Below are 15,697 nucleotides of genomic sequence, written 5' to 3'. Positions count from 1 at the left end.
TATTTTGGCAAGAGCATAAGATCCTGCTCAACAAAGGGCCCTGGCTCAGCCTGGTCCCCTTCTTAATGTTCCTTTTTTAAGGTCATATGTCATGTGATGACAGAGGGAAGAGATGACTAGGAGCGGGGTAAAAGCCCCTGTAACCTCCAGAGTGAGGCCTAGGTTACACTGTCACAACTTGGGCACCCAGCATTTATTTAGAAACCTCACTAGTAGGCAATATGGAGGACAGGCCAGATGACAGACTGCTGGCCCTTTCGTGACCCCTGCCCTGTTTTTGGTCCCTGCTCCAGTCTTTCATTTGCTTCCTGGCTTCTCTTGAACCAGCCTCTTCGACCCAAAGTCCTTCTGCTGTTGTAGCCATCCTTCAGCTTGACCTTTTGCTATTGTTTGTTTGTTTGAGATACTTTCTATCTACCGAGCCCTGGCTGTCCTGGAACTATGCAGACCAGGTTGGCCTTGAACTCTTTCCACCTCCCTAGTGCTGGAATTAAAGGCATGTGCTACCATACCTGGCTAAACTTGACCTCTTAGACACGTGGTTGATGTTTCTGGGCTTTTTCTGAGACAAGATATTACCCAGGTCTTGAGATCATAATCCTCCTGCGAAAGTGTGTGTGTGTGTGTGTGTGTGCGCGCGTGTGTGAGTGATGTGTGTAATCTGTGTTTGTGTGTGTGTGTGTGTGTTGGATCCAGCTTTCCCTAGGGCTCATGGCAAACACAGCAGTGCACACCTTCAGTCCCAGCACTTAGAAGGCAGAGGCAGGCAGACCTCTGTGAGTCTGAGGTCAGCCTGGTCTACACAGGAAGTTCCAGGCTAGCCAGACTTACACAGTGAGCCCCTGTTAATAACTACCATTAGTGTGTTCTTTAAGTCCATGCCGAGAGTGCCTTGTGTTCCTTTTCTCACAACGAAGCAAAGAGGTTTCAGTTTGGAGCAACCTGGCCCACTAACTGGCCACTGCCGGACCATGCCTTGCAGCTCTAGCTGCTTTGATTTCCAGTCAAACAGCCAGCATGACTACCCCGAGGCCAGCTCCGGCCATTTTGAATACTCCACAGATATCAAGGTGTTGTAGCTGTCTTTGGCTACTTTGTGGGTTCTTTCTTCTCCTGCCCTTTCAACCCCCTACAGCTAGATACAAGGCAAAGAGAGCATAGAGAGGAAAGGAAAGAGACCCCCGAGTAAAGGTCAGGGGTCAGAAAGGGGGCAGTGCTATCGTCAGACTGCCTCTTGCTGGTTAGAGTCACTGAGTTCCTAGGGGCAAGTGTGATCAGGATATCTAATTTCTTCTTGTTGTTGTTTTTTTCCTTCCTTAACAAACCACAACTAACAGCAACTAACAACCAGACCAACCAAACACAATCCTCCCCACCTGCCGGGGGCCCTGGCCTGGCATTTATAAGTCCCCTGAAAATTTCCCAGACTTCCAAAGGTCGCACAACTGCAGAAACCATCTGCATCTGGCAAAATCACGCCCCTGCTAAAGCAGGAGGCAAATCACAGTCAGCTGTGCTGTGGACAATCTCAAGTAGCCCCACAGCCCCACAGCTGGGATTAACGAAAATGTATTCTTATAACGTGTATGTGTGTGTGTGTGTGTGTGTGTGTGTGTGTGTGTGTGTGTGTGTGTTTTAAGAAACCAAAATGCCCCTCATGCCCATGGAAGAAGGCTGCTCAGGCTTCCTCACACAGCTGGGCGACCCACTCATGCTGTCTCCCCTGAGGTTGCCACTTTAGGCCTCCTGAAAGGCTTCTGTTGAGAGGTCTTTTTCTTGTCCTGCTTTTAAGCGATGGAGGAGCCAGCAGACCTCGGAGCAAAGGCTGAGGCAGGGGCTTGGCAGCTGAGTAAGCAGTCAGCGGGCTGAGCTGTGAAACAGGCAGGTGGCTGGCTGTATGGTAGCCAAAGCATTGGACGAGGGGACAGGGCAGGAAAATGAGGGCTGGTGGACTCAAGAAAGAGCAGAGAGCAGGCTCCGAGGAAGGATGAGAGGGAGGACAGACTCTTCAGGCCGTGTTTGCCAGAAGAGGTCCAGGGAGCTGTGGAGTCTTTGCAGACTCCACCAGGGCCAAGAGCCAAGCACTGGTGAGTGCCAAGGAGGTCCGGCTTCCTGGCCACACTGTGGAGGTCGGCTGCAGCCCGGGTGGGGCTCTGGGTCCCACCATAGTGTGAGGACCGCTTCTTAGAGGGTGCCACCTGCCGCCCCCATCTGCCAGCTGCTTCCGCTCACGGCTGCCACACCTGGGGGGTACCTGGGGAGCACCCTTTTCCCCACCCACAATTTCTCTTTGTGAGTAAAGGGGTCCCAGACAGGTCCCTGGGGCCCACCTGCCTCAGCCCCCCACAAGCACGGCCCGCGCAGGTGGGAAGCACCCCGTCTTCACCTCATTTCTTTGGACTCTGCCAGTCACCTGGCCACTCTGTGGAACTTATCATTTTCCTGGCCCGCTTGCCACGAGGAGCATCTCTGTGACAAGGTGCGACACCCATTCCCCCGTTAGTATGACCCGAGCTGGAACCAGGGCCTTCGAGGGCTCTGCCCGAGGTGCCTGAAGCACTTGTTTCTCACCTGGCTTCGAGATTTGACGCCTGAACCCTCAGACTGCACCCAAAGGCACCACAGCAGAGGGTCAGCCTGCTAGGGTCTCAGCGGGGCCAGGCCACACCGGGACCCTCCTTGAGTCTTGTCCCCGGCGGAACCTCTGCCCTCTCGCTGTCTTCCACACATGCCCCTCCCCACGCCCCTGCTGCCCTTGTGCTCTGCACCGTGCATTCAGACAGCACGGCGCGGTGGCTACCTGGGCTTGCTCTAGGTTGGACTCTCATAGATTCCAGACCGTGAAGCAAACTAACATCTTTCCTGTCGATGTTGCCTATTCTCCGGTAATATCATGGCCACTGAACACAGATCACAACAGAGCACACGGACCCCCTGGACACAGCCGACCTCCACCGTGGCGCTGGCCCTAAGCCCTATTTTCTCTTCCCCGGCTCCTCTTGCGTTGGCTGGCTGCCTTCTGGGGTCCCTCGGAGGTCAAAGGGCTCAGGAGAGCAAGGTATAACTCTCTCCCAGGGACAATGCATGTCGGGATCTCCACAAATGCTGGTCAGGGGCCCGAGGGCTACCTCGCTTCCGTGAACAAGACCTTCCTTAAAACACCAAGCCGTCTTCCGGAGCACCTCAGGCTGGCCTCAGCTCTCAGCCCCCCTCCTCCCCGCCACCTGTTCATGTTATATAAGCGTCTATGTAATTTGGCTGGTGTTAATTTTTCAAAGTACAGACTGTAATCCAGAAATAAGAAGTTTGTTGTACAGGGCACTTGACTGTCCCTTCCTCTGTGTCAGCGGTGACAGAATGAAGTTTGCTGAAGACTTAAGAGAGGCCTAAGCCTTTGACTTCCAGGGGTTACCTGAGCCAAGCAAGATTTGACTCTGGTAACCGTTTTGGCAATTAGGTGCCAAGTCCTAAGACCTACTTGTGAGCTGTCCACCACATCCCCTGGTCTTTGCTTGAATGACCTTGAAGTTCCCAGGGCTGCTGAGGCCTCTGGCCTGCCCAGTGGGGGCTTTGCCGAGGGGGCGCTGTGTCTCCTGCTGGCCGACACCCACCGCACTCTGCTAGCCTGGCTGGTGTTTCCCTCACCAGAGCTGGGCCTAGGATCTGTGCAGATCTCACAGAGGAAGGTGCCTTGTCCCAACACACCAGACAACACATGGCATTTCACCCCGATTCATAATTATAAGCATGTTTCACCACTGGAACCATTCATGTTGTGTTTACTGTTTTCCCTTTTTCCGTGTGTACACACACACACACACACACACATATGCTCATTTGTGTGTGCTGACCCGTGGTGGACTGTGCTGGCTAGTTTGTTTGGGTTTTGTTTGTTTTTTTTGAAACAAAGGTTCTCTGTGTAGCCCAGGCTGTCCTGGAACTCACTCTGTAGACCAGGCTGGCCTCGAACTGGGAAATCGGTCTGCCCCTGCTTCCCAAATGCTGGGGTTTAAGGCGTGTGCCACCACCACCTGGCGATGTGCCACCTAGTTTTATGTCAACTTGACACAAGCTAACGTCATCAGAGAGGAGGCAGCCTCCACTGAGGAAATGCCTCCGTCATTTCCTGTAGGCAAGCCCGCTGGGCACTTTTAATTAGTGACTGATAGCGGAGGCCAGAGCCCACTCTGGGTGCCAACCCAGGCCCTGGGTCCTGTAAGAAAGCAGGCCGAGCTAACCAGTATGCAGCACCCCTCCGTGGCCTCTGTATCAAGCCTTACCTCCTGATTCCTACCCTGTTTGACTTCCTGTTCTGGCTGTCTTCAGTGGTGGGTGGTGATATGGAAGTATAAGCCAAACAAACCCTCGGCCAAGGTCACAGCAACACCAATCTCAGCTAAGGCACACGGCATATGGACAGGTAGGAGCATGGCCGCCAGAGAAAGACTATCAGTTGCTCTCCGCCATATGAATCTATGTGTGTACGTATGTTAAGTGTACATATGTATATACAAATACACACATATGTGTATTTCTGCACTTTTTTGAGATTTTATTTCTTTTTATGTTATGCGCATGGGGAATTTGCCTGCATGAAAGGCTTACGAGCTACACCTGTGCAGTACCCATGGCGGCCAGAGGAGGGCACCGGAGCCTCTGGATCTGGAGTTGTTAAATGCCGTGTGGGTGCTGGGAACCCCATCCGCACCCTCTTAGCGGCTGAGACCACCTTGTAGTTTTTGAGACAGGGTCTGTTACTGGGCCCGGAGCTCGCTAATTTAGCTAACCAGTGAGCTCAGGCTGGGCTCCCTGGTGCTGGAAGTTCAAGTCTGGCTTTTCTCATGGGTTCTGGGGGCTGAAATGCAAGTGTTCAAGTGGGCGTGGCCAGCACGGCACTGCCTGGGCTGCCCTCAGCCGCTCACACTAAAGGACTGACCGGAAGTTGAAGTCCCGAGAGGAACATCCTCGGGAAGTCTTCCGTAGGAGCACTGTCTTTCTTTCCTCTTTATTTATCTGCTCACCCGTCACTCATCACTCATCATTCATGCCAGCATGGGTCCATACAGTATTTCACAATTATGTTATAATCCAATAAGCATGCCCAGGCTTCCTTGTGCCAGTTTTCACAGACACTCGTGTGTGTGTGTGTGTGTGTGTGTGTGTGTGTGTGTGTGTGTGTGTGAAGGGTGTGTGAAGGTTGGTCAGGGGACAATTCTCAGAAGTTGATCCTCGTCTTCTACCAGATGGGTGTTCTGGGCTTTGAACCTGGCGCTCAGATGGGATTAGAGGGCATGCATCCACACTTCGATCTTTTCACGGGTCCTGGGGATCTGAACTGCAGTCCTTATGCTCTGCATGTATGAGAAGCACTTTCCCCACCGAGCCGTCTGCCTAGCTACCCCCGTTTCTGCAGGTGGCACTGTGGATGAGCCTCAGCGTGCTGCACATTCAAAACAAACAAACAAACAAACAACAACAACAAAAACCCAGCAGTATATTAGTGAACTAGTGACAAAAAGCCAGACATGAAGCGCCTTTTTTGCTCACAGTCTGAAGGGGCACAGTCCGTCACGGCGGGGTAGGCAGGCGTGTCCCAGGAACCCGAGGCGGTTGAGCTTGTCTGCCGCCGGGACGTAGCAAGGCATGTGTGCCTGTGCTCATCCTGTCATCTTTCCACTCAGGCTATGACCGTCTACCTGCCGTCCCGGTCGTCCGTCTCCCCGAAGACAGAGCCTGGTTGTAAATGCAGGCAGGACTGCCGTCAAGACTTAGCCCTCACACACCGCAGGCGGGGTGAGCCTCCCTGTCAGAGCTCCCTGTCCCCAGGAGTGAGGAGCACACCGGCCAGCTGACAGCCTCCTTCGTGCCACACGTCTCTTTTTCAGTGGTGTAGGATGGTCTGAGCTTGCGTCTACGCACACAGGCCTGACCGTGGGCAATGGAGCGCTCCAGTTCACAGGCACAGCCAGTGCTCGGTGGCCTGGGCGGCTGTGGACGACGGAGAGCTCACGGTACGGGGATCCCGAGTGCTGTCACTGCATGGACTCTGCTGTTCGGCCCTCTTGGAGACGTGCTTACTGAGGGAGGTGAAAAAGACAGGAGGAAGGAAGAGCAGGAATGGCGGTGAAGGGGAATTTGTGGCATGCAAACATCACCATTCCCTGATGACAGCCGAAGGACAAAACTCCGGGGACTACCCTGGCTGGGAGCCGCTGAGAGCCCCAAAGCCGGCCTCACTGTCCTGGCGGGGGGGGGGGGGGGGGGGCAAGTCCAAAGGCTTCAGCAGCTAAGATGTGCAAGGGGCCCAGTATGGCCCAGACACGCACACCCCTGCTCATGTCTTGAACTCAGGCGGATGCTGTGGTCTGGGCTATGGGCTCCTCACAGTGACGGAATCTCTCCTTGACTCCTCTTTATCTCCCCCCCTACCCCCACCACCCGCCACCCGTTTCCATCTCCATGCTTGAAGAGGACATGCTTGGGGCCAGGAGAGGTGAGGAAGAGTGTGCCCAGGAAGCAGAGGTGACAGGTGGAACAGGATGACAGGTTATTTGGCTCGGCATGTGGCCATTTAGAAAGGTCAGCTCTAAGCCCTCTTTGGCAAAGGTACAAGCACTTCTCTCCAGAAAATGATGGCATCAGGATGTCTCTGGCCATTTGTTGCTCGGAGTGGGAGGGGCTCCCACACTCACCCCCCCCCTTGTAAGTGCAAAGGGGATCCACAGGTGCTAGGTTCTTGCCCAAAGGTATTTGGAGCTCCCTGGAAGCAGGGGGGGCGGGGACTGGGCTCAGGGCATAGCGGTTTATAAGGTAGCAGGATCTGCTCTGAGCAGCGCATTTAGCACTCTCCACCATGAAGGGGATGCTGCTTCTGCTGGCCTTACTGGCGATGGGAGAGCTGGGCTTCCAGACAAGTGAGAGCAGGAGCAGACGGCCTCTCTGACCCTGGCTCAGCCCCATCTCGCTCCCGGATAGATTTCCAAGCGGCGCCCTGAGACAGATCTAGGGGGGCCCTGGGAGGTCACTGGCCAGCAGTCCTGCAGAGGACCCTTGAGGGTTTCTGCTCCGGGCTGTGACAGTTGGGGTGCAAGGTGAAAGTATGGCAGTGATGGTCCTGGGGTCGAGGGGCCCTGAGTTATGCATACAGCTGGAGCTGAGGCGGGTGTGGGATGGATGTGAAGGTCAGAAGTGTGCGTACACTCATGGAAACTCTCGTCTCTGGGAGGCAGCAGCTTTTGGGACAGCGGGACTGTGGGGGAAGGTCTGCTAAGACATTTGTAGATGTGGTAAGGGACCCTGAGCCTCCCCTTCTGCCAGCCGGGGGTCCCTGAATGAGGTTTTTCTGTCTGTGTTTGCAGCAGAAGCATGCATTCCTTTCCTGGAACTCATGGTTGCCACAGTCTCTGGAAACAGGCATTTCCTGGATTTGTCCACTGCTAAATTCAATGCTACCACCGAGGAAATCATGGCCTTCAGGAAAATCCAGGATTGCTACAATAATGGAGGACTCTGGAGGAAAGCTTTGGAACCCAATGTTATGGTAACTTCCTCCCTACCCCCACTCACCCATGCAGCATAGGGCAAGATGGTGGGTACCAATAGCCAACACACAGTCAGAAGATCTACGAACAGTCAGGGGATCTACCACAGAGCGCTCCAACCCTGGCCAACCCCAGCGCATGCCAACACAGCACTCGGGGGCCGCTCCCAGCCTGTTCAATGCAGGTTCCTGCATCCACTCCCACATGGTGGGTAAACTCGGGGTTCTTACCCATAGTAGGGCAGGCCGTGGAACTGGGGAGTTCTTCGTCTGGCTTCAGACACCCCCAGCTCTACTCTAAGATGCCTGAAACTCTGTCCAGCGTCACTTTCTCTGGAGCCTCCCTTGACTCTACTCCCCTGTCTCAGACGGAGCCCTCCTCCCATTGTCAGAGCCACAGCAAGAACCTGCCTCCGTGGCTCAAATGCCACCCGCACCCCAGGGAGCGCCTGCAGCTGCTCGCCACAGCTGCTCATTGCCCCCCTTGTCTCTTGTTTTAAGTATTGCTGGATCACAGAGATGCATGTTTTGAACAGTATGACTCTCACCCTGGTTCCCAAAGTGCTTTTAGTTTGAGTGTCAGGGCCTGCCAAATCATGGCGCTATCCAAAAGAGAATTTCTTCTAACACACCCGTAACAGGGATATCTTTAAAACATGGCCACACAGCTAATGTGCTAGACAGATGTCCTCAGACTCAGCCACCTTGTCCCATTTCCGGACCTAGCTCCCATCATGCCTTCTGGAACCATCTCCCCTCCCTCAACACCTGGCTAGGGTAGCTGTGGATGAGCTGTTCCTGCGGCTCCCGTGGGACAGAGTGTTGCTGGAGACCTGAATCACTGTGGAGAACTTTCTTCCCCGTGGATGAGAAGCAGCGTATCGTGGGTTCTTGGGGACCCCTGTGAGGTCCTGCACCTTGCCTGTAGTCACCTCTGTCCCTTTCTGTCTTTTTGTTTTCCAGAAAAAATTGTACTTCAGCAAAGAGTGTGTTGCCTTCTATGGCAATGATACCATGAAAGTAATTTTGGAGATTTTCCAGAAAATGATGGCTCATAGCAAACTTGTTCTCTCCTGAAGTTGGAATCCAGACACCTGCCCCCTCCTCATTCAGCCTGTTAGGCTGATTCTAATAAACACTTGCAGCTCTGTGCCCCATGTCTGCATGCTGTGTGGGAATCATGTGACGTCTTCAGGAAATCTGGGGGACAGTGAGAGGAGCGGGTGACTGCCACTGACTAGCCGGGTAACCACGGGAAGGCCATTGCAGACTGTTGTGGTGGTGGTGGTGGTGGTTGTTACTATGAAGACCAGGCTGGCTTCGAACTCACAGAGATCCACCTGTTTCTCCCTTCCGAGTGCTGGGATTAAAGGAATGCGCCACCACACCTGGCTTAATGCAGCTTTGTGAGACTGTACGATGAGGGTTCTCTAAGGGCAATGTAAGCGTGTAAGCGTGTAAGCAGCCACAGGGTTCACCAGGCTAGCAGGACAGAAACGAGGCGCACAGCTCCTCGCTCATATGTTGCCCAGGACTGCCGGCTCCCTAGTCATAACCTTGGAGCGACTCAGGCGACGATGTGAGTGGGCTCCTGCTAGCGACAGTCACGGTTTGTCCCAGCCTGGTCTACGCAGCAAGCCCCAGAACTGCAGGCGAAAAACAAAAAACAAAACTTTATAACAAACAACAAGAAGTAAACGGGTGACGAGGTCAGGAGGGCTGGGAAGCCTCAGTGGGCAGGTCGCTTCTGTGCGTCAGTGGGGACCGGAGTTCAACTCCCAGAGCCCGTGGGGAGCCAGGCTTGGGAGCTTATGTCCATAATCCCAGCGTTCCCATCGAGAGACGGGAGGGGACAAGTGAATTCCCAGAAGTCTGTGGGCCGGCTAGCCCGGAGTCCACCAGGTCAGCCAGCCAGCCCGAGACCCATCTTCAACATGCCCTGGTGACCTCCGGTGCACCCTGCGGTCCCTCATGCCCTCACTCACAAAATAACAGCCGAAAAGGAGAGGCACGCCAAGCTGCACAAGCAAAAACCACGGTCGCCGTTAGTTAGTGGTGGGGGTGGGGGGGGGGGATACAGAATAATAGCGCGAGTAAAGAGAGAGGCAGAAACACAGAGGGCTCCCTGCACTCAGCTGGTGAGCACGGCGAGAAGCTGCTAGTCCGGCCGCCGGCTGAGCGCGCAGCCAGTGCACGGCCCCTCAGTGTGCAGCGTAAGGGCGCACGCCGTCCCGGACCGCAGAGCGCTCAGTGTCCCGACGTCACAGCTCCTAAGGCTCCCTGGGGAAGGCCGGCTGGCAAAGAAGTGACCCCTGAGTGTATGGACCCAGGCCAGTGTCTTCCCAAAACAACACCTTAGGACCAGGCGTGAGCATAACCCTGAGACCTGCTGGGATCCTTCAAGCCAGCAAACCCTAGAGCTGTTTCCTCTGCCCGGTGGGACCCCTGAGGAGAGGGCGGGGCTTCCCGCCTGTGCTTTCCTGCCTCCTGATGACCCTGGTCCCTCACATGGGTCCGGGTGGCTCGTTCTCTCAGGACGTGCAAGCGCTGCGTCCTTTCTCTGCCCGTCTTCCTGGCATCACGTCTAGAGGGTAAAATCTCGCCTGTGGAGACGAGACACCCAGGCCTTTGGTACTGACTCACACCAGAGACTAACTGGTTCGCAGCAGCTTTATTTGGAATGGTCCCCAACCGGAAGGCAGCTAAAGGTCCCTTCACAGATGAACGAACCAGGGGCTAGTGATGCGGGGGAAAATGCCCTAAAACACACAACCACGAGCTCCTCTCTTAATGGAGAGATCAAAGACGCTCATTTCATTTACGCGAACTTCTGAAAGGGGAAAACAGATCTCTAGAAACCAGCGAATGCTGGAATGGGCAGTTAGGAAAGGAGCCATTAACACAGGGAAGGAAGGAGCGGCAGGAGCAGTCAAGACGTTCATCGTCATGGCTGCGGTGACTTCATGGGTTTATGTATTAAACAACTCCTACCGTGCCAGGCAGCAGCGGCACACAGCTTTAAGCCCAGCAATCGGGAGCCAGAGGCAGGTGGATCTCTGTGAGTTCGAGGCCAGCGTGGTCTACAGATACAGAGTGAGTTTCAGGACAGCTGGGGCTACATAGAGAGACCCTGACTCAAAAACAACAACAACAACAAAACAGAGAAACAAACAAGAAAGCCTCCCACATTTTATACTTTATGCACAGTGGGGCACACCCGTTCCACCCCATTTCTACCCTGAGAGCCACCGGATGCCAGCGGTCAGACAGCTTCAACCGAAAGTGGCCTAACTCTGGGAAGGGACTTGTGCAGACTAAAAGCTCAGCGGGGCCACTGACGCTTCTCCCACGCCTGCCACCATGTTTTCTTGGGTGCAGTTGGACTTCCCAGGCCACCTCGTGAGTAGTTCATTGTGAGGGAGCTCCGCAGAGGGGACAGTGAAGAGGAGCGGGCCTGAGAAGTTTGGTTAGCCCGTGCCAGAAGACAGAGGTGAACGGGCAAGCCAACAAAAGGTAAAGGGTGCTTCCAGGACACAGGCACACCCTGCCTTGGGGCGGCGGGGGTGGGGTGAGGTGGGGTGAGTGAGGCGTGGGAAGTGAATGAATGAAATGAGCCTTGGCCCCTGTCCTTGGGAAGAAACGCTAATGGGCAGAGGGCAGTTCCACCGCTCACTCTCCTCCCACGGAGCTGGTCGCCCTCCAAGGGCTGTGCTGTAGGAGCTGAGTCACATCTTTCCGTCACCCAGGCTTGTTCCTCCAGCCCCGGCTGGACAAGTGCACGAACCTCAGGAAATAGGGCAGGCAAGTGGACTCGGGAGCACTCGATGACCCTCCCCACGACAGAGCACGAGGCCGGAAACTAGTAATGAGAAGCTTCAAGGGTTAGGGCTGCAGCTCGGCAGTGGAAAACTTGCCTAGCGTGTACTGGAGAGACAGAGATGGGAGAGAGAGAGAGAGAGAGAGAGAGAGAATGCTTAATGGTTTCCGAAATCACCAAGAGAAAAAGGTCAGCTGGAGGGGAGCGGTGGAGCGTGGGCAGAAAGCACAGGTCGGGCCAGTGTCCTGCCAGGATGAAGGTTTGCCTGCTGGGAGCTCTGGGTGGTTGGAAGACTCCCATCCTGGATCATTTCCTGGCAGGCATAGGGGCTACAGGATGAGGGGCGACCTCTGCCCACCCGCCACCCGCAGCACCGGTGCAGGGAAAACGAGAAGGAAGAAGGCTCCATAGATGACTGTGAGAGGCAGAGCAGTTCCTGGAAAAAGGAAAGGGCCCGGGCCAGCAGGCGAGAGAGCAAGAAACATACTCAGTGAGGCTGCAGGGCAAAGGTCTCCAGCGTCGTGTCAGGGTACAGGTGTAGTGGAGTATCAAGCAGCGCCTTTATGGGTGCCCCTCCGAGTGTCCTGGCTTACCTCACAGGAGAGTACCAGGCTGGGGCCCAGGCCACCCTGCTCTTCCTCCTCCCGTTGGTCATCGAGTCACCCACATCCAGCCAGTCACACGAGCAAACTCCATCTGCGCACAGGCCTGACATGAAGGTCCCATTCCACTCCTCACCTTGCTCCCCTTCCCCAATCTGCTTCCCCTGGACCCCACAAATCCAGGCTTGCCTTTTTCCCTTGGTCCTGGGAACATACGCGCACGCCCCTTCAAGAATGTCATTCTGCAGACCAACCCTCCTCCACTGGTCTCATCTCCCACCCGCAGCTGCCCCGAGGCTCACATCAAAGGCATCCTGAGTACTTGGGGTGCATAGCCATGGCTGCCATCCTTTAGCAGACCTGCCCAAAACTTGCGGAAGCGCTGCCTTATCCCTAGTGTCATTCTCAGCCTTCAAGATCTACTGGCAGCTGGTGAGTCCCTGAGTCCTTTCCGACTCTACTCACACGCCCTAACATCGCAGCCATCAAAGCTGATTCCCTGCCCTTCGGCCTTCACCAACCCTTTACCCGAGAGCTTGTCTACCAGCCCAAGGGAAGGCCTCCAGGCCCCAGCAAGGTTATCTGCTACACTAACTCCAGGGTCGTCTGTGAAAACATAAAAATGTGCTAGGTAAGCATAAAATTATGTTGCCGGACGGAAGATACATTTCCTATGGGAATCAGCTTCCTGGAAGTCCCTGGCAAAAACCTTAACATGGCCATCTAAGCCAAAAAGACGTATTCTGAGGGTCCCACGCTCCCTCGGTTGCGAGATTGGATTAATGAGCTTTTTTGCTGTTTCTCTATGATTCTTGGAACAGCACAATTAACTATCCAAGGAAACACATCGCTAATAGATTACTCAAAGCTTTAGAAAATAAGAGTAGAAGGAAAATAAAATTTTAGGAGAGGTGATAAATCAGATTCAGCATCAGGAATTGCTTGTGGAAAAACCAGACATTGTAGGTAGTAAAGGGACAAGAGTTTGAGGGCTTTCTAAAGAAAATGTTCTATCAGGATCTGTTAGGATAAATGCTCTAAATATTCCCACTGCAGTAAAGCTACTACAAAACCATTACCTAACACAGATGTTTATGATGAGGCAAAAAGAAGATAGGCAAACATAGAAGGCCAGAGAGTTTTGTATTATACTATAAGTTTTTACAGACAGGCTAGCTCAAGCATCTTATCTCTAAGGAAAGATTGTAAATCCTTAGTAAGACAAACAGGAGGAGTTCCCCTCAGTGCTTATCTCCAGGGGGGTTGTAACCTTTAGCCGACCTAACTCAGAGGATTATTAACAGCCCCTAATTAACTGACAATAAACTACGCAAACAGGCCACAAGTTTAACAAGCCCCTGGCCCTCTACTCGCTAAATTAGCAGCAATAACACTATGTAAATAAGGCACTAGTTCTATGTTTGCTCTGCTTAAGAGGCTGTTAGGCCAAGATTTTTTGTAGACACTGCTTCTACTAGGTTACTCTTTCAGTTAAAATGTAAACTTCGTTTATATTGTTGGTAAAAAGTCTGAATGCTCCGGGAAATATGTCAACTTCAGGTGCTTCTTTATGTAATCACTATATAAGTGTTGGCTTGACTTCAGTAAAGCGCAGCAGATGCAAACCAACACTACTTGGTGTGGTCTCTGTCATTTCACCTACCTGTGCCTTCCTGATATCTCAATTCCTTGATTCTCCGGTGGGTGAGGGACTACCGGCTGGGTCGGTCCTCGGCAGTTACCACAAAAGTCTGGGCACAAAAATCACAGGTGAGGTCCCCTGCCTTCACCCTACTGTCACCTTGCTTTCAGACCCATCCCATGACCAGCATCTCTTGGCAGCCTTGGTCCCCTGCCAAACAGCCCAGGAACATGGCTTAACCATATCTGTCTTTGTGGCTCCCCTCGCAGCCTGAGAGATGCGTCCAGTGTTCCTGAGCTCATCCTCCCCCCTTCCTTGCTCCCAGCAATGCCACCACCACCCCTGGATGCTTTCCTTTCCTAAATGTAACCACCTCCTACCTCTAGCCACATACAGGTCGTTGACACAGGAATGCCTCCAGCTGGAACCTCTGTCCTGAGCTCCAGGCTTGTGTCCAGCCATACGCTCAAGGCCTTCACACCGAGTTCTCTAGAACAGCTCATATTCCACATGGCCACTGGCCTACTTCTTAACACTCCTTCTTAAAAACAAAAGGACCCCCAAAGCCATCCAGGTGACTTTTCCAGGTCAGCTGACAGCATTTCCTTCTTTCCTTTGGGCTACAGACACCAGAAGCCCCAGGTGGGCCCTGTGTCCTCGCCTTGCCTCAACCTCCACTGGGCTGTCTAAGAGGACCACTCTTGGAAACAAATCTAGAAGCCGTCCATTTCTCCTGTACCTAAGATCACAGCGAAGATGCAGCCTGAGCCCTGGGCTGGCCCTCACTGGCCATGGGCCCAGAAGCTCCTCTCTCCTGCCTGTCATCTGCTCTCCACGCTGCAGCCAGAGGAGGCACACCGTAACCCGGTTCTGACGATGTCTCCCCTCAACTCCAAAGCTTCCTCAGTCACTAATAACCCCACCCCCACTCGGCAAACAAAGGCTCAGGTCCTCAGCTGCCACTCTAGGACTGAATCCTGCGTCTCAGCTCTGTGGTCCCGCACACTGACCGCCAGCTCAGTCTCGCCTCAGCATTTGCCCACAGGAACTCAGGTGCCTGTGGTACTTTCTAAAGGACATGCTGCTGGTGGCCACATACTGGGATGTGTTCGTTCGGCTGCTGTGTTGGATTCAGTATCCTGTGTCTATACAGGGTCCAACTGCCGGAGATGAAGGCGTAGAGCCCTAGTGTGCACATTCTCGTTACCATGAGACCTGGGTATAGACGGGCAAGGTGAGTGTGAGACACCCTCCGCTTGCCTGTGCCTAGCTCGTGTGTCCCTGCAGCCATGGAAATGAGAGGAAGGAGTGAGACTGTGAAGTAACCCACACGGGGCCAGCCAAAGCCCTCAAGTACCCCGTCCCTGCCCTGGAGCAAGGTGACCTTGGGTGACCAGGACTTTAGTATCTTCATCCCTAAAATGGAAATGCAAATGCCAACAGCCTCAGGAAGCCCGTTCCTGTCAGGGTGTGAGCTCCAGTCAAAGGCAAAGTACGGGCTATTGTGGCCTGTAGGATTAGCGTTTCCGCGAAAGCTGTCAGCACATAGGTGGCGATTTCTGAAATTACTGGATGCGTGCTGTACCGCAAGTACTCCTGAGATCGCAATATCCGGAACCTCAGCCCAGGAACACGCTCCTTTGTGGTATATTTGGGAATAAGCCCAAAATGAAGGAATTTCGTATTTATCAGCCCATCCGTTTCCTCCCAGTATCTGTGAGCTTCGAAGTCACACCTCTGACAGACTGCAGACGGACAGACTGGCTAGAACGTCCCAGAAGTAACACCGCTGACTGAGTCCCGAGATTATACTGAGCTGTCTCTAATGCTCTAAATAGCCATTTACTACTGGCCTCTGTATCTGCTTTAATATCTTCGTGATTTCGAGGTGGAACTTCCGGAACGTGTTATCTTCCGGATCACTAGCTAAGAAAGCGACATCTGCCTCCTGCTGCTGCATCCCGTATACCTTCCCATCAAAGTATTTTGGCAAAAGCAATGACTCCTGACTCTCCTTTGGTTTGTAGGTATAAAAGGCCAAAGAGAGGGCCCGGTGGTTAAGCTCTTCCAATGGGGCTAGTTCAATTCCCAGCACA

The 15,697-nt window shown here is 53.6% G+C and overlaps 1 protein-coding gene across 1 annotated transcript; it reads left to right on the top strand.

The window, feature by feature from the left end:
- The first annotated feature begins 6,853 nt into the window (after window positions 1–6,853).
- Window positions 6,854–14,790, top strand: LOC129667203 (androgen-binding protein homolog). Its single transcript, XM_055594700.1, has 3 exons — window positions 6,854–6,920; window positions 7,362–7,540; window positions 14,647–14,790. The coding sequence occupies exons 1-3, from the start codon at window positions 6,854–6,856 to the stop codon at window positions 14,788–14,790; spliced, it is 390 nt and encodes a 129-aa protein (XP_055450675.1).
- The last annotated feature ends 907 nt before the right edge of the window (window positions 14,791–15,697 follow it).

The sequence above is a fragment of the Psammomys obesus genome, unplaced genomic scaffold (genome assembly GCF_907164565.1).
Source record: "Psammomys obesus unplaced genomic scaffold, mPsaObe1.curated_primary_1811, whole genome shotgun sequence".
NCBI lineage: Eukaryota > Metazoa > Chordata > Mammalia > Rodentia > Muridae > Psammomys > Psammomys obesus.
Note: the sequence above shows the minus strand (reverse complement) of the source record. Positions and strands in the feature narration are given on the sequence as shown.